Consider the following 21,770-nt stretch of genomic DNA (forward strand, 5'->3'; position numbering starts at 1 on the left):
CCCTGTGCGAGCCCCTGATTCCGGCTCCGAAGCCCGTTAAGAGGACCCCGCTCCCGCTGGAAGAAGCGCAGTTCGAGTGGGACCCCACCGGAGGAGACCTCATGGGGTTCACTCAGGAAACTCGGGCAGCCGCCGCGGAGCGTGTGGAGTGCTGCCGCCAGCAGTTGGCAGTCTTCGAGCAAGAACGGAGAGAGAGGCGGGTCCGTGAGCAGCGGCTGCAGGAACAGAGCGCAGGGCAGAAGAGCAGGACCAGGAGAGACCCCCGTGCAGCTCATGGTCCCCGTACCACCGGGACTGTGATTAAGTTACAATTGCAGCACGGGTGGGGCTTCATCAGGGATCACCACACCCCCGGCGACGTCTTTGTGACCAGAAGAGACGTGGAGTCCCATCTGCCGGAGGGACACAGAGGTCGTGACCTATATGTAGGGGACGAGGTCACGTTCACCCGGCACAAGTGTGCCAAAGGACCCTACGCCCTCCATGTACACCGGCTGACGGAGGAGGAGCTACGGTGTGAAGGAGGAGCAGGAGTACGCCGTCATTAAAGTACGGTAAAGAGACTGTACATAGTTACCCGTCAGGGTATAAGAACTGTTACTGCTGCTAGTTAAAATATAGTCCCCGTTGGGACCAGCAAATTGAACTGAAACCCGTGTGTCCCTATTCCCACTGACCGAGGACTGAGAGCGGTCATTCCTTTCCTAATACCTGGCCGAGGACTGAGAGCGGCCATATTTCCCCTTGTATATAGTTGCGCTTTTTAAGGCGCCCCCTACTGGTTTTACAGGAAAGCTGTGTTATTCTACAAGAGACTGTCGCACTTTACCCGGTCACAAGTTGCACCGTGGCCGGAGGAACAAGAAAGTTTACAAGAATGTTTATTATGAAAAAGTTTTATGCTGCAGAAATATATATATAATGTTTTATATGTTTATGTTGTTATGAAAAAAATTGTATGTTTATGGATGTTTTATTCTCTTACAGCCCGAGGACGTGCTGTGATTTACCAGGGGGGAATGTAGCACCCTGAGGGCTCGGCTGCTACAGGGGTATTACACCTCAAGCCAGAGGTGTGGTATTCCACTCCCGGGTAAGGATGGAGTGTGGGACTGAGCTCAGATAGCTGCATACACTACATACATCCCATTTCCGGGGGACAGACCGACGGTACTCCCACCAGTATATGTGCAGGTACGACAGTGTCTGTCCCTGGCTGGAGTGGGAGGGGGGTGGAACATCCCAGTAGTGTAGGGGCAGATAGGGGGAGCAGTCTGGGTAAAGCTAGGAGCTCATTGGGTGCTGGTCACCTGAGCTCACACATAGAGGGAGTATATAAGGTGGGCACCATCTTAGATCAGGGTCAGTCTTCTGTAGAGGGTCAGTCAGTCCTGAGAGAGGTCCAGGAGCGCCTGCAGAGAGAAGAGAGAGAGGAGAAGAGAAGGACCCAGAGGGGGAGAAGAAGGAACCCCAAGAACCCAGTATACAACCAGAAGGGTGAAGGGTTGGCACGCAAGGGAACCGGATCCCAAATTAGTGGAGGAGAGAAACAACCCTCAGCTAAGAACCGGAGGCTGCGACATTACATGTGGAGCAGCCCCTCACCAAGTCCACTAAGAAGGCACACCGAGCATAGGGTCAGGGAAGCCAAAGAAGGTTCACCCAACAGGAGACCCGAGGGAGCCGGACATAAGTGGACCCCTGGTGGGAACGGCCAGTAGAGAGGACAGTCAGAAAGGGAGCTCAGGACCACGCTCCAGAATTGCTTGGGGGTTGGCCGAGTCCAGGACCTGGTGGACGCAGCACGGCTCGGGCGGTCACTCAAGGCCAGAGTGACCAACAGAACAGCAGTAAGTAAAAACCCTGAACTGCACAGCCCGACTCTGAGTCTTCTTACCATCCACACTGCACCACCACTACCACCATCCTCTACACCTGACCCCCTGAGGCTATACCCCTCCCGTTGGGGGTTATACTACCACAGCTGCACATATACCACCAGCCTCAGCGGACCCTGCTGCAGCGGCGGCCTTTTGACCGCAAATCAACGGGTGGCGTAGTCGACACTAAGAACAACTAATAACATCTGTAAAGACTGCCACACACTGAGTTTGACACCCTGGGCACGGACCGGGTCGCCGCCACTCGGAGACTACAACCCCCATCAGATCCGGCTCCGGGTAATCCCCAAACAGCACTGGCCCAGGGGGCGCGTCACTATCATTATTAAAGTTTTTTGTTTATTGGCCCCAATAATATGTAATCTACTGCCCCCTTTTTTTTCATTGGTGGCCAGTGGTTACCTAAAAAAAAGTTCATACATTACCTGTCCCCGCCGATCGCCACCTAAAATAAAGTAAAAAATAAAAAACTACACCTATACTCACCTAGACACCTAATTCCCCGAAGCCACCGATCTCCTGTAATAAAATATAAAATAATAAACCACAACCTTATCCTTACCCCTCCGTAGTAGTCCACGAGTGTCCCACGATGATCTCCAGTTCAGAGCAGCCACACAGAATGTGACCGCTCTGAACCGCTGCCGCCGCTAGAATGAACGGGTTCGCCGGAGTTCAGGCAGCGCTGCTCCGGTTAGCTGCTTTACGGCCCCGCTGTATCGTGAGAAATTCCCACGGTACAGCAGTGCTGTAAAGGAGGTCACCGGAGCAGCGCTGACTGAATGCACTCCGGTGACCTCAGTCAGGTGCTCATGCTGCTGGGAGCGGACGTGTTCCCGGCAGTGTGAGCTTACAGCAGCCATGCACAGCTGTCACCATCTCCAGATGTGACAGCTGTGCATGGCAGATCAGCGCAGGAACGTGGACAGGTAACTATTTTTTTTTTTTAGTAAAATTATAATTAAATAAAATTGTGTTTTATTTCAAATAAATTATTTTTTTCTGGGTGTTTGTCTTTTTTATTTTTAACACTTTGTCGGTTAGTAATGGGGGTGTCTTATAGACGCCCATCATTACTAACCTGGGCTTCATGTCAGCTGGCGCTGACATGAACCCCACCACTATTACCCCCTGCCACCGCACCAGGGCAGCGTGGAAGAGCGAGGCTAAGTGCCAGATTTGGCGCACAAATATGATGCGCCAAATCTGGGGCAGCTGAGGGCTGATATTATAGCCTGGGAGGGGGCCTATAACCATGGCCCCTTTCTAGGCTATTAATATCAGGTCGCAGCTGTCCGCCTAGCCTTTGCTGGCTACAATTTATAGGGGGACCCCATGTCACTTTTTTTGGGGGGGGTCTTCCTATATAGTAGCCAGAAAAGGCAAAGCGGCTAGCCTTTGCTGGCTACAATTTATAGAGGGACCCCATGTCACTTTTTTTGGGGGGGGGCTTCCTATATAGTAGCCAGTAAAGGCAAAGCGGCTAGCCTTTGCTAGCTACAATTTATAGGGGGACCCCATGTCACTTTTTTGGGGGGGGTCTTCATATATAGTAGCCAGAAAAGGCAAAGTGGCTAGCCTTTGCTGGCTACAATTTATAGGGGGACCCCATGTCACTTTTTTGGGGGGGGGTCTTCATATATAGTAGCCAGAAAAGGCAAAGTGGCTAGCCTTTGCTGGCTACAATTTATAGGGGGACCCCATGTCACTTTTTTTGGGGGGGGGTCTTCATATATAGTAGCCAGAAAAGGCAAAGTGGCTAGCCTTTGCTGGCTACAATTTATAGAGGGACCCCATGTCACTTTTTTTTTTGGGGGGGGGCTTCCTATATAGTAGCCAGTAAAGGCAAAGCGGCTAGCCTTTGCTGGCTACAATTTATAGGGGGACCCCATGTCACTTTTTTTGGGGGGGTCTTCATATATAGTAGCCAGAAAAGGCAAAGTGGCTAGCCTTTGCTGGCTACAATTTATAGGGGGACCCCATGTCACTTTTTTTGGGGGGGGGTCTTCATATATAGTAGCCAGAAAAGGCAAAGTGGCTAGCCTTTGCTGGCTACAATTTATAGGGGGACCCCATGTCACTTTTTTGGGGGGGGTCTTCATAAATAGTAGCCAGAAAAGGCAAAGTGGCTAGCCTTTGCTGGCTACAATTTATAGGGGGACCCCATGTCACTTTTTTGGGGGGGGGGGTCTTCATATATAGTAGCCAGAAAAGGCAAAGTGGCTAGCCTTTGCTGGCTACAATTTATAGGGGGACCCCATGTCACTTTTTTTTGGGGGGGGTCTTCATATATAGTAGCCAGAAAAGGCAAAGTGGCTAGCCTTTGCTGGCTACAATTTATAGAGGGACCCCATGTCACTTTTTTTGGGGGGGGGCTTCCTATATAGTAGCCAGTAAAGGCAAAGCGGCTAGCCTTTGCTGGCTACAATTTATAAGGGGACCCCATGTCACTTTTTTGGGGGGGGGTCTTCATATATAGTAGCCAGAAAAGGCAAAGTGGCTAGCCTTTGCTGGCTACAATTTATAGGGGGACCCCATGTCACTTTTTTGGGGGGGGGGTCTTCATATATAGTAGCCAGAAAAGGCAAAGGGGCTAGCCTTTGCTGGCTACAATTTATAGAGGGACCCCATGTCACTTTTTTGGGGGGGGGGGTCTTCATATATAGTAGCCAGAAAAGGCAAAGTGGCTAGCCTTTGCTGGCTACAATTTATAGGGGGACCCCATGTCACTTTTTTTTGGGGGGGCTTCCTATATAGTAGCCAGTAAAGGCTAAGCTAACTGCTGCGGCCTGGTATTAATAGCAAAGGAAGGGTCCATGGTTATTGGCTACTTCACAGACTATAACATCAGCCAACAACCGTCTGCTTTCCCTTTGCTAGTTATTAAAACTATGCGTGAGCCCACTTATTTTTTTTGGTTAAAAGATTTTATTAAAGTGAAAGATTATTGTACAGTGTATGTAGGTTCATTCACTGAAAGCTCCTGCATACGCTGTAAGGTTGATTTCTCACGTCCACATATCCACGTTAGTACAGATAAGTGTGACCGAGCATGCTTTGCAATGGGTCTGTGTGTGGGTCTCCGCTGTGTGTGGAAAATGGCATCAACACTCGTCCCGGAGATTGACGTGTGAAAGAACCGTACAATATAGGTGAGGGGTTAGTGTTGGTGTGTGTGCGTACATATCTCCATATGTTTATTTAATTATTTTTTTGGGGTTAATCTTTTATTCCTCCATTTTGTTTTTAAAATAATATTCACACACGTTATTATTCACTGTAGATTGAAAAATATCCCGAAATATGGGACCGAGCTAGTCCTGATTACAAAGACAAGCAGAAGAAAAAAGACGCCTGGGCCTCTGTGTTGAGCCAAATGTATCCCCAGTGGGTGAATGTGGAACGTGATGCCCAAGAGGAAATTAGTAAGTTTTGATTTTTACATTTATTTTTATATCTATTTATAATTGCACTTTTTGGTGTTAAAGCAGTTCATAAATTGTTTTGGTTTTGTCATTGCAGTGTATGATATTAAAAATCGGTGGAGATCGGTCACCGACCGGCTGGTGAAGTATCACCAGTCGGTGCAAAGTGGCTCATCACCAAAAAAAAGAAAATTTCCTTTTGCGGACGAGCTGGCCTTCATACTAACCAGTAGGAGTTTGCGGAGGTAAATTCCCAAAACATATTAATTGAAATGTTTCCAAAAATGTTGTATTTACATTGGGATTTACCTTTTATTATATACAGAACTGAAGGAAACATCATGGCCCCAACAGCAGAAGAGGACACAAACACAGAGCAAGCAGAGGAGGAATCCGAGGACTTTTTCCAGCTTTCCTCACCGGATCCATCTGCTTCGGCATCTTCAGCATCTGGTTGTCCCTCACATTCTTTGTCCAATCCAGCGGACATCGGGACGGGTTTGGTGACTGATTCTCCTGCTCCTGCTCCAAGTGACGCTGGAAGCTCTGCTGGTGATGTGTTGAGGCCCACTGGGAGGGGGTCTGGTTCTGCTCATCTCGTGGCATCGAGAAGGGCGGGCAAAAAAAAGGCCAAAAGCCACGGGGGTGGGACTATTGTGCTTGAAGCACTCACAAATCGAACCCTCAGCCTTGTGGAAAGGGCATCCCAGGAAGATGCCATCGATAAATTTTGCTCAGCCCAAGCTGCCCGCATCAGATCTCTGCCACGAGATAGGCAGAACATGTACATGACTGCAGCAGGCGCTATGGTCATGGCAATTGAAGAGGCAGCAGTTATTCCCTCGCCCCCAGCCGTAGTATGCGGAATATTTAATTGTTTCAAACCCAGTGTGCCTCCACCACGACCAGCAGCTGCAACCCAGCGTTTTGGGCAGGTTGCATACCGTCCAGAAGATATGCAACCAAGTTATGGTCGCCAAATGGCTCATGGTGCATCATCATTTGTCAGAGGACCATCCCCCAACTCTACTTTTTCTCAAGAAATGTTTCCTGGGTACAGCTTTGAAGAAGACCTTCAAAACATGTAGTTAAATAATTTTACCTCTCCCTGTCAGCATTTTTGGACCCTAGCAAATACAGACAGCACCTGTAGGTCGATAGATACACAATGTTTTAGAGAATCAGACAATTAACAAAGACCTTTTCTTATGGTCACCTATACCAGGCTTCAGGCGTAGGGGACTGTAAGAAAAGGTGTTTATTTTTATATAATTAAACAACCTACAGGTGCTGCCCGTATTTTAGGGCCCAAAACTGATTACAGAACAGGTGTGCTGTACACAGTGTGTAATTTCTTCCCAAGTTATGGGCAATGTTTGTCCGATTAAATTTTATAGAAGTTTGTTGTTTTTTGTTTTTACAAAGTTTTTTACAGTTATTCTATATTACGTATTAAAAAAATTATTTAAACTATCTGTTAATTTTTCTTTTCAAGTGTATATGTGGTTGGATTGGGTTGTAATGAAAAAGTGTTCCCCTGATCTGCGCTCACCATAGCGCAGGTCAGAGGAACTCTACATTTTTGAAATTTGTTCAAACTAATCTACGTATGTGGTCGGCTGTATACAGTCGTTTTTAAATTAGAAATATACTTTGATATTTTGGACCACAACTATTTTTTGGATGAATACTACTCTCAACACTGTTATTTGCTAGTTCTGTTCTTAGCGCAAGCAAATAACAATGGTGAGGGTTGACTTTAGCAGACAGTACTTGTGAAGAGCGCTCTAGGTAGTAATGCCAATTTACAGGCTCTGGTCTTTGTGGGTTGTTCACTTTTGCGTTGACGTATTGTCGGAAAACAAAATGTAGAAGGTTGCAATTCAAGAAATATTTTAGACAAATTTAAGTTTAACCAAAATTTATTTTTTTTAGAAACATTTTTTTTTACATTTTTATTTAAAAAAAAAGGAGGAAGTTCTTCTTTTATTGTTCATCAGATCTTCTCTGCTGGTCAGGCTGCTCAACACCAGCACAGGAGTATTGCCAGTGCACGGCACCTTCAGGACTCATGAAGTAGTCAGCGAAGGTTTCTCGCACCCTGGCACCAGAGTTGGATGGCCTTCCCTGACCGGAGTTGACAACTGGAATTAATTCAGATAGCTGTGACTCCTCATCGTGCTCGGTGCTGTACTCACGAGCATAGTTGTGGAGTACACAGCATGCCTTAATTACAGTGTCAACGGTCTCCGTATCCAACTGGATGGCAGTGTGAAAGATCCTCCACTGACTACACATGATTCCGAAGGTGCATTCCACATATCTGCGTGCACGACTCAGCCGATAATTGAAAATCCTCCGCCGGGCATTCAGTGCCCTTCGTGGGTATGGGCGCAGCAGGTTGGTCTGTAAGGGAAATGCCTCATCCGATACCATCACAAAAGGAACTGGATGTGTGGAACCCGGCAAAGGTCTTGGGGCTGGGAGCGTTACGCCATCTTGAAGAATTTGCAGCCCAATCTGTGATGATCTAAACACCCGAGAGTCCCCAGTACTGCCATAAGCACCAACGTCAATGGCAACAAATTTGAAATGTGCATCAGCCACCGCCATCAGGACCACAGAAAAATATTTCTTATAATTAAAGAAGCGTGATCCTGATCGTGGTGGCTGCTGAACTCTCACATGTTTGCCATCGACAGCACCAATGCAGTTTGGGAAATTGGCCACAGTTTGAAAGCCTGCTGCGACCTGCAGCCAAGTCTCCTCGGTTGGAGAAGGCATCACGATGGGCTGCAACTTCTGCCAGATGACGGTACATGTGCACCTCACAATTCTGGAAATGGTGGATTTACCAACCCTAAATTGGAGGTGCGGTGATGTATAGCTCTCTCCTGTGGCCAAAAACCTGAAAAGGAAAAATAGATAATTAGAAAAGCCATAAAAAGAAATACAAGCCAACAGTAATTATCCATTATTGATTCATCTTTTAAAAAATTAAGGTCTTTATTACAAAAAACTATTCCAACAATGGGCGCGTTTTTTTTTTTTTGGGGGGGGGGCTCCACATTTTCAATCTTTTTTGGTCATCTTTTGTTTTCTCTTGAGTTCACACATATCAATTTATAATGTGTTTTGACTTTGTGTCTGTGTTTGCCTACGATGTTTGCTCTAGAGTTTACACATCAGTGACCTTTTCAATCTGATCTCTGTGCATGGTGATCTCATGGTCAAGCCAAAAATATGTACACAACGACAGACACAGTGGAGCCATCACCGCAGGGTGGCGAACAAAACCAGGTACATATAAATCAACATTCAACTTTCCTCAGCAGAGATGGCCCTTCGCATTACAGTGTCTTGGAAGTCCAGGTCAGGAGACATAAGGCTCAGCAGCCGATCAAATGCAATAATGTTCAGACGGCAGAACTGTTTAAATTTTTCAGGAAAACTATAGTAAACAGAGAAAAAAAAAATATTAAAAGATAATTTTGTAACATAGTATACAAACAAAACCTTAAAAAAACAGCATAGACGGGTGACATTATACTTTCTTCACATATATCTTACCTCATTAAATCCTGGTAGAGAACATTAAAGTGGCCCTTATCCGTCCGCTCCTGCAAGATAGGGTGCACCCAAATTTTTTTTGGTCGTCTTCTCCTCCTTAAACGCTCCTATAGAACAATAATAGGTTAGTACACACACTACATAAAAATAATGTACCCCAAAAAAACTTAGTTTATATTACCTGCTCAACGTTGTAGTGCAGGAGATTTAAGCAAGTCATTAGCAGAAGGTTTAGGCATGGTCTGCTAACCCGCAGGGGCTGCAATTCCTGTGGCATACTGTCTTTTGCAAAAAAACAAAATGGTGACGAGGGGTTGAACTAGGAAATGACATCAGGATTTCCCTCTTTTTTTTTTTTTTTTTCTCAATAACTTTATTTGTGCTCAAAAACGCATGAAATAAGCTTACAAAAACGCATGTAAAAACCGCATACAAAAACGCGTAAAAAACGCGACCAAACAACGCACGCGATTTTCTGGCAAGGGACATGCAGAAATGTTGCAGAAATTTTCTGCTTCATTTCTGCATCGTGGGCACATAGCCTTATTAATGCTTTATTTCGTACTGAAAAAATACAGCGTATAGATAGATAGACAGATAGATAGATAGATAGATAGATAGATAGAAAGGTGCTTCTCAGTAAATTAGAATATCATCAAAAAGTTAATTTATTTCAATTCTTCAATACAAAAAGTGAAACTCCTATATTATATAAAGTCATTACAAACAGAGTGATCTATTTCACGTGTTTATTTCTGTTAATGTTGATGATTACAGCCAATGAAAACACAAAAGTCATTATCTCAGTAAATTAGAATACTTTATAACAACAGCTTGAAAAATGTTTTTAAAATCTGAAATGTATGTTCAGTAAATGCCCTCAATACTTGGTCGGGGCTCCTTTTGCATCAATTACTGCATCAATGCGGTGTGGCATGGAGGCGATCAGCCTGTGGCACTGCTGAGGTGTTATGGAAGCCCAGGTTGCTTTGATAGCAGCCTTCAGCTCGTCTGCATTGTTGGGTCTGGGGTCTCTCATCTTCCTCTTGACAATACCCCATAGATTCTCTATAATAGATTCTCTATGGGGTTAAGGTCAGGCGAGTTTGCTGCCAATCAAGTACAGTGATACTGTTGTGTGTAAACCAGGTATTGGTACTTTTGGCAGTGTGGACAGGGGCCAAGTCCTGCTAGAGAATGAAATTTCCATCTCCAAAAAGCTTGTCGGCAGAGGGAAGCATGAAGTGCTCTAAAATGTCCTGGTAGACGGCTGCGCTGACTTTGGTCTTGATAAAACACAGTAGACCTACACCAGCAGATGACATGGCCCCCAAACCATCACTGATTGTGGAAACTTCACACTAGACCTCAAGCAGCTTGGATTGTGGCCTCTCAACTCTTCCTCCAGACTCTGGGACCTTGATTTCCAAATGAAAATTGGAACTCTGGGACCTTGTGGAGTGTGTCAATGACTGCCTTCTGGACATCTGTCAAGTCAGCAGTCTTCCCCATAATTGTGGAGCCTACTGAAACAGACTAAAATACCTTTTTTAAATGCACCAGAAGCCTTTGCAGGTGTTTTTTGTTAATTATTCAAATTTACCGAAATAATGACTTTTGTGTTTTCATTGGCTGTAAGCCATAATCATCAACATTAACAGAAATAAACACTTGAAATAGATCACTCTGTTTGTAATCTACTATATAATTGTCTTATCCCGTCTGTCTGTCTGTCTGTCTGTCTATCTGTCTGTCTGTCTGTCTGTCTGTCCAGGAAATCCCGCGTCGCTCATTGGTCCGGCAGCGGCCAATCAGCGCCGCGGGATTTCAGAAAAAAGATGGCGGCCGTTAGCGGCTCATCTGCGGGACAGAGCTCAGCGGCGTTGCAGCCGGGAGATGAGCGCCGCGAGGCGCTCATCTCCCAGCCGGTACCAGCAGAAGGACCCCGACCACCGGACCCATCTGCGGGACGGAGATGCAGCCAGGAGATGAGCGGCGCGAGGCGCTCATGTCCCGGCCGGCAGCAGCAGAAGGACCGCCGGCGTCGCTGACATCCATGCGGAAGGGAGGACCGGGGAGCGGCGCTGTGGGTCGGGATACTTCTGCTGCGAGCGCCCGCTCATGTCTCGGGTTCTCGCAGCGGAAGTAGCCGCACAGGCAGCGCCGCTCCCCGGTCCTCACCAAGACGATTCGATGATTGGTCGCGGTCTTCGGACCCGACCAATCACTGATCTTAGCGCAAAAGTTAAATACCGCTGTGCTGATTGGTCGCGGACGCTGCTCGCGACCAATCACCGATTTGGGCGCCAAATTTAAATATCGGCCGCGACCAATCACCGATCTTGGCTCCACATTTAAACACCGCTGTGCTGATTGGTCGCGGCGATATTTAAATTTGGCGCCCAAATCGGTGATTGGTCGCGGGCAGCGCCAGCGACCAATCAACGATTTTTAACACAAATGTCCGGACCTTTGTAACACCATGCGGATACTGTGGGGGAAATCAGCGGCTAGGGTGTGAAGGGAGGACCGGGGAGCGGCGCTGCGGGTCGGGATACTTCTGCTGCGAGCAGTCGCTCATGTCCCGGGTTCTCGCAGCGGAAATAGCCGCACAGGCAGCGGCGCTCCCCGGTCCTCACTAATACGATTCCGCTCCTCACCAATACGATTCGCTGATTGGTCGCGCTCTCCGCACGCGACCAATCAGTGATCTTGGCGCTAAAGTTAAACACCGCTCTGCTGATTGGTCGCGGCCGCTGCCCGCGACCAATCACCGATTTGGGCGCCACATTTAAATAGCGGCAGCGACCAATCACCGATCTTGCCGCCACATTTGTTTAAATTTTGCGCCAAAATCGCTGATTGGTCGCGGTTGCCTAACGCGACCAATCAGCGATTTGGGCGCCAAATTTAAACGCCGCTCTGCTAATTGCGCCCCGTCGGCCGCATACCTATTCTAGAATACCCGATGAGTTCGAATCGGGCCACCATCTAGTGACTCTATATAATATGAGTTTCACTTTTTGTATTGAAGAACTGAAATAAATTAACTTTTTGATGATATTCTAATTTAGTGAGATGCTCCTGTAGATAGATAAATAATAGATAGATAAATAAATATGAGACAGATAATAGATAGCTAGGTAAAATTAGATAAATAGATTATAGTGCTTTCTATTAAGCCACATAAATAAATAATTAAATGAAAAAAAACAACAACAACATGGGGTCCCCACAATTTTTTTAAACCAGCAAAGGTAAAGCAGACCGTTGGGAGCTGATATTATCAGGCTGGGAAGGTCCCTGGTTATTAGGTCCTTCCCAGCCTAAAAATACCAGCCCGCAGCTACCCCAGAAGTGGCGCATAACATGAGATGCTCCAAATCTGGCTCTTTGCCTTGGCTCATCCCAGTTTCCCTGGTGCATGGGATTTTTTTCCTTTTTGAATAAAGTGATGAACGAGGAATAGTGTGGAGAAGACTTTATTTCATTAAAGTATTTTTTCCTGTGTGTGTGGTTTTATTTTTGATTACTGGGTTAGTAATGGGGGTGCCTGATAGACACCTCTCCATTACTAATCCCAGGGCTTGATGGCAGCTGTGATTTTGGACACTACACAGTTGACATCAACCCAAAAACTATTATCTCGATTGACAACGCACCAGGGCAAGCGTGAAGAGCCAAGGCGAAGCACCAGAATTGGAGGGTCTCATGTGATGCTCCACTTCTGGGGCTGCTGCGGGCTGGTATTTTTAGGCTGGGAAGGGCCCAATAACCAGGGACCTTTCCAGCCTGATAATATCAGTTCACAGCTGTCTTGCTTTACCTTTGCTGGTTAAAAAAAAGGGGGACCCCAAGTAGTTTTTTTCATTTAATTATTTATGTTTGTGGCTTAATAGAAAGCATTACAAGCTATCTAACTATCTAGTATCTATTATTTGTAATTTCTTTTCTGCATTCTATTCCAGTACGTGTCACACAGATGCTGCACACATATACACGGATAGCACACAGATGACACACAGACTGAAAAAACGTACACACAGATGTTGGAGAAAAAGCACACGGATGGTCAAAATGGATGTATTTCCTTATTATACCCCTATTACAATTGATGATTATTTTTACCTGTAAACTGGACCTGAACTATTATTTTATTTCACTTGTTATTGAATCCAGGCCTTTTTAAATGGCTGCAGAGGCTGATTCCAGCGATGTGTCACTTGTTGGGCTGTTTGCTGCAGTTTTAATAAAATCACAGTTTTCTCTGCGGCAGATGTAGCAGAGCTCTGAATGCTGAGCTCTGTATAAACCCGCCCACACCACTGACTGACAGCTTTCTGTGTACACTGTGCATTGTCAGCAAGCTGCCAATCAGTGGTGGGGGCATGGTTGGACCAGGAGGTACAAGACACCTATTCCTGTAGGGATAATCTCATGCTGATAAAACACTGATTGTATTGAAACTACAACATACAGCCTAGTAAGTGACACATCACTGGAATCAGGGTATCTGCCCCTACATCATGCTGCTTTCAGATTAAATAACAAAAACCTGTTGACAAATGTTGACATGTGTTGCATGATTAATATAAAACTGCTATTTTGGCATAAAAAAAAATTACAAACAAGCCGCATGTGACGTGTATTACATGTATAAGGCTATGTGCCCACGTTGCATTTATGAAGCAGAAAATTTCTGCTGCATAAATGCAAGTCCTCTCCCGGAAAAACGCATGCGGAATTCCGCACGCGTTTATCGCGCTTTTTTCGCGCGTTTATCACGCGTTTTCCACATGCGGAATTGCCTTGCGTTTTTTATGCATTGAACAAAGGCAATTCTGCTTGCGGAAACGCAAAATTAAATGACATGCTGCGGATTTTTGAACGCAGCATAAACGCTGCGGAAAAATCCGCAGCATGTGCATAGAACTTGCGGAATCCCATTGGGGACCATGGGGTGCGGGTTACCAAGCGTTTTTCAAGCGTTTACGCTGCGGAAATTCCGCATCAAAAACGCTTGAAAAATGCTACGTGGGCACACAGCCTAATACATTTGGAAACATTTGCAACTCGTTTGCGGTAAGTTGTGGCTCGCTATAAGACGCCATAGGAAATCATTAGGAGTAATGTCTCACCGCAATACTGCACCCTCAGTGTCAGCCTCTAGCCAAAACTGAGCACAATTATGGAACACAGGCCCTAAGCAAAAACTTTGCGGTTATGACGCGCTTTATGGTCAGAGCTAGAGCATATTTTGCCCTTTTAAAACTTGCAGCGCGAAATGTCGCAGCGCTAAACTTGCCGCACTGCTTACACACATGCGTATTATACAAGCGTGCTCTCGCGTGCCCCCGTGAGGCCGTTCGGTGTTTAGCATGCGCAGAGAACTTGTTTGTGCAGCGCGCAGCTTGGAGTGGGCGTGGCCATTGTCCTGTCTATCAAGTGTGATCGGGCGTGGCTAGAGCCCTGCCTGGAGTAGTCGGTGGTGACTGCAGACAGTGTGTGCGGGGCTCAGCTGAAGGTGAGGAGTGGAGCTGTGTGAGCGCCCCGTGCTCCGTGTCTGTGTGTGGGGGGCGTACGCTGCCCATTTCTGGATGTGTGTCCGTGTCTTGTTCTAATTGTTTCTATTTGTGTGTGTACAGGACTCGCAGCTGGAGACATGGCGGTCCCGGCAGAGAAAGGTGAGTACTCCCATTATCCGGAGGTAATATTGGGGCCACGTACATGTATTGTACACCCCGACCCCACCGTGTCACGTGACTACCAGCGGTCATGTGACTCGAGGAGCTGCATACAGTCACGTGACCTGAGGAGTTTTCTAGTCCTGCGATCTAGTGCTTCGTGCTCACCTGCGAAGTGTCTGATTCTCTGCTGATCGGAGCCTTATTGTATTTTTGCTTAGTTTTTATTCTTTTATTTCTCTTTTTTGTTGTCTATTCTGGGTGTTTGCCTGTGTTTTGTAGTTTTTGTTCCTTTGCTGCAGTTCTGGCTTTTGACATTTTTTTTATACTCAGCGGGTTTACTTTTTATTTCCATTTTTAAACTCATGTGAAATTGCTTTCTTTTCTTTTGTTTGTTTTTCTTTTTGTTACTTAGTTTTTATTCATTTTTCTTAATTTGCTCTTTTTTCCAAGTCATATGTATTTATTCTTTCTTTTTTTTTTGTTGGCACTTTTAAGACTATGTTCACACACGTTGTGTGTGTGTGTGTTTTTTTTTTTTTTTTTTTTTTTTTTTTTTTTTTTTTCAGCAGCTAAATCTGCTGACCACTTTTCTGGCAGGGAATCATCTGTGTCAAAAATGCAGGTTTTCCTAAGTGTTTTGATGCATTTTTGCAGTGTTTTTTTTTTTTCACTGTCCTTCTGTCTATGTAGGCATGTGCATAAAGTTCTGTGAAAAAAAAACAAAAAAAAAAAAACATTCTACTTTGCCATAAAAAACGCAGGTGCTTTTCTTGCAGCATTTTTTTCACCACCCATTGGTTCCTATGGATGAAAAAAACGCTGAAAGAAGTGACATGCTCTATTTTCCAAAAACGCAAGCAAGTCAGAAAATACGCAGCAAACAAAAAGCAACGTGTGAACAGAGAATTCTGGTTTCTCATAGACTTTGCTGGTACTGCCAGACGCAGCTGAAAATTTGCATACAAATCTGCTGCAAAATATGCAGCTAAACACAACATGTGTGAACATAGCCTTAATGTTGAGGCCCCCACAAAGGGACGCAACTATAATAGGTGCAGGGGTTGCAATCGCGCCTGAGCCCTGGACCACAGGGGGCCCAAAAATCCAATTGGCCCATAAAGACCATTACTAGACTTGCAATAATTCAGGGCCCCGTTGGAGCTTTTTCATTGGGACCAAAAAAATTCATGTTACGCCGCTGCTCAACCATACAGATTGCCAGTAGACAGCTGAGGAGTATGTAGCTCGGGATGCAGGAGTGCACAGAGCACAATCTGCGACTTTCTATTAAATCCGTCCTGTTCCTCTGACCTTCAGAGCTGCACCCTTCTCAGTCATCTTTTCAGTGATTTTTTATTTTTTTTTTGCACGACTTGAAGCCTTATACTTCTGTGATCAGTAATAAGTGATATCTTACGCTAGAAGTATTTTCTTCTCCGTGTCACACAATGGAGGTAAATGAGTAATGCAGGGATCCAGCGTGATCCCCGGCAGATGTTCATCCTGTCTGTTCTGCTGTCTCAGCATCTGTGGGTAATGTCACCGGGTTACAGGCCACGCTGTGTTCCCTGACTGCACAGTTCTGCAATTTCAGCGTCAACCTTATTCTGGATTTCACTGCAGATAGAATTGGGACAAGCTGTGCTTCCCGCTCTAAAATGGACCCATAGGCTAAGTTCTCATTTGGCCGATTTCCCTACGTCTTCCTTGGGGCGAAAAATACCATCACATGTAGACTTATCCTTGCGGCACCTACACATGCACCAGACATTGGCAGGTACCCATATACCGAATAAGCTGCAAGTGTGGAGGTTGTTTGACTCGAAGGGATTTGCATTTTAAGCAATTGTCCCACATGAGATTGCCTCGCATGATCCCTTTACCACTATGCAAGGAAAAAATGTTCTGGTGCTGGTGTGCAGTAAATTTTCTTGGATGCATATTAAAAAGTTTGACTTTTTTTTTTTTTTTTGAAGGGGAGAAGTCACCAGGAAGGAAGCTCGAAACAAACTTTGCTACAACACCTCAGTCTTCTGTTTATCTACCAGTTTATTTAACTTCCTTGATTATCAGATGCCAGATTAAAGAATTGTATGACTTATCCACGTCTTGCTTCTTTCTGAGACCAAAAGGCACCGTTTTAGAATTTATCCATCGCCTCTTTGTAGGCACTCGTCAGGCTTTGCTCCAGCCTGAAATGGCTGATAACAGAGAACAGTACTTTGTATTAAACTGCACAGTGTTATGGTTAATATTTTATATCTAGCTTCTATCTAGATTCATTATTTACAATGTGAAGACCCTTTGCTTTCTATTCCAAAGTTCTACCTAATAACAGAGGGTCTCCATAACAACAGCTGATGGCGTCCACCCAAAATTTAGGTTTCCTGTCTCTGTAAGATTATACAGCTGGTAATTGACATCATTGTGGATTTTTCATGATTTTTTTTTTCATATTTTTCCTTGCAGCCTATTACCGGTTCGTGGTGCTGTTCTTCAATTGTCTGCTCACGTTCGGTTCCTATTTCTGCTTTGATATTCCCAGCGTGCTCCAGGACCAGTTCCAGGGGGTGAGTGCTCATATTTAATGGGATTGTTCATTAATAGACTCAACAGGTGGCAAAACTGATCTGTAAATCTCAGGGTGTCCTGTTAAAGTGCCAGGAAGTGATTACCGTGCGCCCGCTGTGTAGTAATCAGTGACTGTAACCGCTCTCTGCACCGCCCCGATGACTGGAAGTGAGCAGCTGCAGGGAGGATAAAACGTAATTTTCTCCCTGTAGCCACTGCCCCAGTAAGCCGGCAACATGGTTTAAATGCTAAATAACTGCAGATTACCCCTCTGTCTGTAGGTAAATGGTGTTTTTCTAGGTGACAGGTTCCTTTTAACCACTTCGCGCCAGAGCCTGTTTTTGCCTTCGTGACTGGGCCAATTTTTTCAATTCTGACCACTGTCACTTTATGAAGTAATTACTCTGGAACGCTTCAACGGATTCCCCTGATTCTGAGATTTTTTTTTTCGTGACATATTGTACTTCATGATAGTGGTAAAATTGCTTCGATATCACTTGCGTTTATTTGTGAAAAAAACGGAAATTTGTCGAAAGTTTTGAAAATATTGCAATTTTCAAACTTTGAATTTTCATGCCCTTAAATCAGAGAGATGTGTCACACAAAATAGTTAATAAATAACATTTCCCACATATCTACTTTACATCAGCACAATTTTGGAAGCAACATTTTTTTTTGTTAGGAAGCTATAAGGGTTAAAATTTGACCAGCGATTTTCTCATTTTTCCAACAAAATTTACAAAAACATTTTTTTAGGGACCACATCCCATTTGAAGTGACTTTGAGGAGCCTTTATGACAGAAAATACCCAAAAGTGACACCATTCTAAAAACTGCACCCCTCAAGGTGCTCAAAACCACATTCAAGAAGTTTATTAACCCTTCAGGCGTTTCATGGGAATTTTTGGAATGTGGAAGAAAACAATGAACATTTAACTTTTTTTCACACAAATGTTACTTTAGACCCAATTTTTTTTATTTTCACAAGGGTAACAGGAAAAAATGGACTACACAATTTGTAGTGCAATTTCTCATGAGCGCGCTGATACCCCATATGTGAGGGAAAACCACTGCAGGGTTCGGAAGGGAAGGAGCGCCATTACTCTTTTTGAATGTAAAATTTGTTTGAATAATTAGCGGACGCCATGTCGCATTTGGGGAGCCCCTAATGTGCCTAAACAAAGGAAATCCCCCACAAGTGACACCATTTTGGAAACTAGACCCCTTAGGGAACTTATCTAGATGTGTGGTGAGCACCTTGCACCCCCAGGTGCTTCACAGAAGTTTATAATATTGAGCCATAAAAATAAAATTTTCAAATTTTTCCCACAAAAAAATGTTTTTCATCCCCTAATTTTGTATTATCATAAGGGTAACAGGAGAAATTGCAACATGAAATTTGTTGTGCAATTTCTCCTGAGTACGCCGATACCCCATATGTGGGGGAAAACCACTGCTTTGGTGTACGGCAGAGTTCGGAAGAGAAAGGAGCGCTATGTTGGCTGGGATAGGTTGCAGACACCATGTCACATTTGAAGAGTCGCTGACATGCCGAAACAGCAGAAACCCCCACAAGTGACCCCATTTTGTAAACTACACCTCTCAAGAAATTCATCTAGGGAAGTAGTGAGTATTTTTTAATTTTTAAATTTATACCATTGGGCAGTGAAGAAAACATAACTATATTTATCGGTCGACCATGACAGCACCATGAGAGAGGGAATCCGCCCACCAACGACAGGAAACCTACAGGCTTAAAAGGGGGCTACCCTCCCTCTCGCCTCAGTTTGGTTTCCTGTCCTTGATGGAGGAAGCCGGTCGCAGGCGAAAAACGTGGATGGCGACGGCTGTTGATCCTGCGCCCCTGTCTGGGGACGGCAGCTCCAGCGTTTGGCCTATGCTCGTGCGCCCCTATATGGGAGACGCACAGCATCCTGAGGCACTGGGGGTTCCTTCTGCAGTGAGGCTGCGCCCCTGTCTGGGGTGGCATCCCCTTTTCTGCCTCAGCCAGGTGCGCCTCCCGTGGGAGTGTAGGCCCTGGCTGAGCCCCAAAAGTGCGGTGGGGTCTGCATTTCGACTGGGGGTGACAGCCCACCATCACCCTCCGTAAGTATGGGGAGGGGGGGGCGAGGGCCAAGGTGATTGTGTCCCCCGCCCTGCCCTGGGTGAACGCAGCGCGGTGCATCGCTAAAGCACGGCTTACCTGAGGGAGCGCTGACGGTATGCGTCCTCGCGCGAGGCGTGCGGCGCGTACTTCCGGGTTTCGATAAGTCGCGTCCCGATGACGTCACCGCGACTCGGTGATCATGTGCCGGTGTCAAAAGAGCGTGAAATTAAAAAAAAAAAAAAAAAAAAATGGAAAAAGTGTGCTGATGTGCTGCTACAGGGGAGGAGCCAATACCTATTTAACCTATCAGGTAACATGGCTCAGAGCTTCCCAAAGCTTCATTCTTTCATTATGGAGTCTGAAGGTGTCCAGTTGCAGCAGCAGCAGATTGAGCAGCCGCCATCCTCACCGCCATCCTCACCATCTCAGCGGCTGTCTGGGGAGCCCCAAAAAACGCATCGCGCACGTGGTTCTGGTAGCCGGTCCTCAGGAAAACGGAGCTCGGGGTCTGGGTCTGGTCACCATACCTCTGGTAGAACGGACAAATCTACAGCCTCTAGGGAAGGTCCCCCGGTTGAGAAGGGTCCTTCCTCCAATCCGATACCAGCTGTTTTTTCTTCCTGAGCCGCCTGGGTAAGTGATCTTCGAGTAAGTTCACTTAGTAATATGGTATCCCTTCTCCCCTTCCAAATTTTAACAGGGGAAGAAATGTACCTCCAAGGCAAGGCATATAGAGTGTGCTCTATGCAAGTCTCTTCTTCCTGACAGATACCCTAAAAAGCTATGTCAGTTATGCATAAACCAGACACTGGCAGAAGAGGGTCCTGCTCTAACTTCTGGTTTAAAAACCTTAGTTAAAACAGAGATCCACAAGGTCCTCTCCAAGAGAGATAAAGAGAAAGTGAACTCGGACTGTGAGATCCCCTTAGTCTTGGATGACCCCCTATCCTCTCCCTATGAGTCGGATTCAGATGGTGCAGCTTTTTCCTCTGCTTCCTCCTCTGATAGTGGTGTGGGACAAAATTGCTTCCCCCTTGGTGAAGTGGACGGATTGATTAAAATGGTTCGGTCCACTATGGGCATCACAGAGGCCAGGCAGGAGAAGTCAGTCCAGGACGTTATGTTCGGGGGGCTGGGTCAAAGGAAGAGAAGGAGTTTTCCGTTGAACGAAAAAATTCAGGGCTTAATCCTTAGTGAATGGAAAAAAACGGAAAGGAAGGGCGCTCTACCTCCATTCTTCAAAAGGAAGTACCCCTTTGAGGAATCGGCCTCTTCCTCCTGGGAAAAATCCCCCAAGATAGACGTGGCCATTTGCAAAGCTTCTAAGAGTTCCTCCCTTCCGTTTGATGATATGGGAGCTCTTAAAGACCCCCTGGATAGGAAGGCTGATTCCTTCCTTAGAGGGACCTGGGAGACTTCGGCGGGAGCCCTAAAACCCGCGGTGGCAGCTACTTGTACCGCCAGGTCCCTAATGATCTGGCTGGACCAGCTTGAAGCCCATCTTAAAAACAATACCCTCAGGAAGGAAATCTTGGCGGACATGTCTCTTCTTCCGGGGGCGGCAGCCTTTCTGGCGGACGCATCTGCAGATTCTGTCAGATTAGCAGCAAGGTCGGCCGCCATGTCTAACTCGGGCCGGAGAGCCTTGTGGCTAAAATGTTGGCCGGGGGACATTCATGTGAGGACAAGACTCTGCGCTATTCCTTTTGAAGGGGAACATCTTTTTGGGTCGGTTCTGGATGAACTACTGGATAGAGCAAGTGACACAAAAAGGGGCTTTCCTAGCCTATCTGCCCCCACGTACAAACGTCCTTTTCAGAAAAGATTTCTACGTAATAAGCGCCAAAAGGGTCAGGATAAATGGGAAGACCGTAGACCGAAAGGTAAAGGGCTCCTGTTCGGATCCTCTTCTACTAGCCAAGGCCCCCGAAAACCGAGCCAATGACTCGCGGCCCAGGTAGGGGGGAGGTAATTGGGCTTCTTATCTGCCTGGACAAATATCTCTTCTAATAATTGGATCCTTGGTCTAGTAGGTTCCGGCCTGAGACTCAACTTTCAGCAGTCCCTCGTGGGAGGTTCGTCCTGACCCCAAACCGGTCCTCAACCCGGGAGCAGATGGCCCTACAAGTGGAGGTCCTGAATCTGGTCCATAAGGCCATCTTAGTGGAGGTCCCGATAGCAGAGAAGGGACTGGGGTTCTACTCACCGTTATTTTTGGTCACTAAACCTGACGGATCCTTTAGGTGTATTATTAACCTTAAGGCCCTGAATACATTTTTGTTAATTCCCACCTTTAAAATGGAGTCCATTAAGTCTACTATAAAACTATTGTTTTCAGGCTGTCACATGGTAGTATTGGATCTAAATGACACATATTACCATATATTACCACGTGTCCTCAGAGTGTGTGCAAATGAGTTATGTACTGTCTTCCAGCATCTCTTTAACCAGAGCTTACAATCAAAGAGAGTACCAGTGCTATGGAAGACTTCCTGCCTGGTGCCGATTCC

The 21,770-nt window shown here is 45.9% G+C and overlaps 2 protein-coding genes and 1 long non-coding RNA gene across 3 annotated transcripts in view; 2 read left to right on the top strand and 1 right to left on the bottom strand.

The window, feature by feature from the left end:
* Positions 1-5,189: 5,189 nt before the first annotated feature.
* Positions 5,190-6,418, top strand: LOC141161408 (uncharacterized). The gene is made up of 4 exons (XM_073646218.1): positions 5,190-5,326; positions 5,424-5,571; positions 5,652-6,183; positions 6,368-6,418. Exons 1-4 carry the CDS (start codon positions 5,278-5,280, stop codon positions 6,416-6,418), a joined length of 780 nt encoding a protein of 259 aa, XP_073502319.1. The 5' UTR covers positions 5,190-5,277.
* Positions 6,419-7,230: 812 nt separating this feature from the next.
* On the bottom strand, positions 7,231-9,209 carry LOC141161172 (uncharacterized). The gene is made up of 3 exons (XR_012250621.1): positions 9,078-9,209; positions 8,897-9,003; positions 7,231-8,777 (listed from the first exon to the last, which is right to left on the bottom strand). It is a non-coding gene; the product is annotated as an uncharacterized lncRNA (long non-coding RNA).
* Positions 9,210-14,285: 5,076 nt separating this feature from the next.
* Positions 14,286-21,770, top strand: part of LOC141162263 (lysosomal dipeptide transporter MFSD1-like) — a 31,821-nt gene continuing 24,336 nt past the window's right edge. Inside the window, exons 1-3 of the mRNA XM_073648191.1 lie at positions 14,286-14,420; positions 14,542-14,580; positions 17,053-17,153. Of these exons, the coding sequence (XP_073504292.1) occupies positions 14,559-14,580; positions 17,053-17,153 (123 nt within the window). The 5' untranslated portion in view covers positions 14,286-14,420; positions 14,542-14,558. The remainder of the gene's footprint in view (positions 14,421-14,541; positions 14,581-17,052; positions 17,154-21,770) is intronic.

This window comes from Phyllobates terribilis, unplaced genomic scaffold, assembly GCF_046119375.1.
Source record: "Phyllobates terribilis strain yellow unplaced genomic scaffold, ASM4611937v1 Scaffold_9__5_contigs__length_417890890, whole genome shotgun sequence".
Lineage (NCBI taxonomy): Eukaryota > Metazoa > Chordata > Amphibia > Anura > Dendrobatidae > Phyllobates > Phyllobates terribilis.

What these genes read in the sequence shown, in the direction of transcription:
- LOC141161408 (XM_073646218.1), top strand. Translation starts at nt 5,278, where the DNA reads ATGTATCCCCAGTGGGTGAATGTGGAACGTGATGCCCAAGAGGAAATT. An exon ending in TGATGCCCAAGAGGAAATTA is followed by an intron (nt 5,327 to 5,423) that starts GTAAGTTTTGAT and finishes TTGTCATTGCAG; the next exon opens with TGTATGATATTAAAAATCGG. An exon ending in ACCAGTAGGAGTTTGCGGAG is followed by an intron (nt 5,572 to 5,651) that starts GTAAATTCCCAA and finishes TATTATATACAG; the next exon opens with AACTGAAGGAAACATCATGG.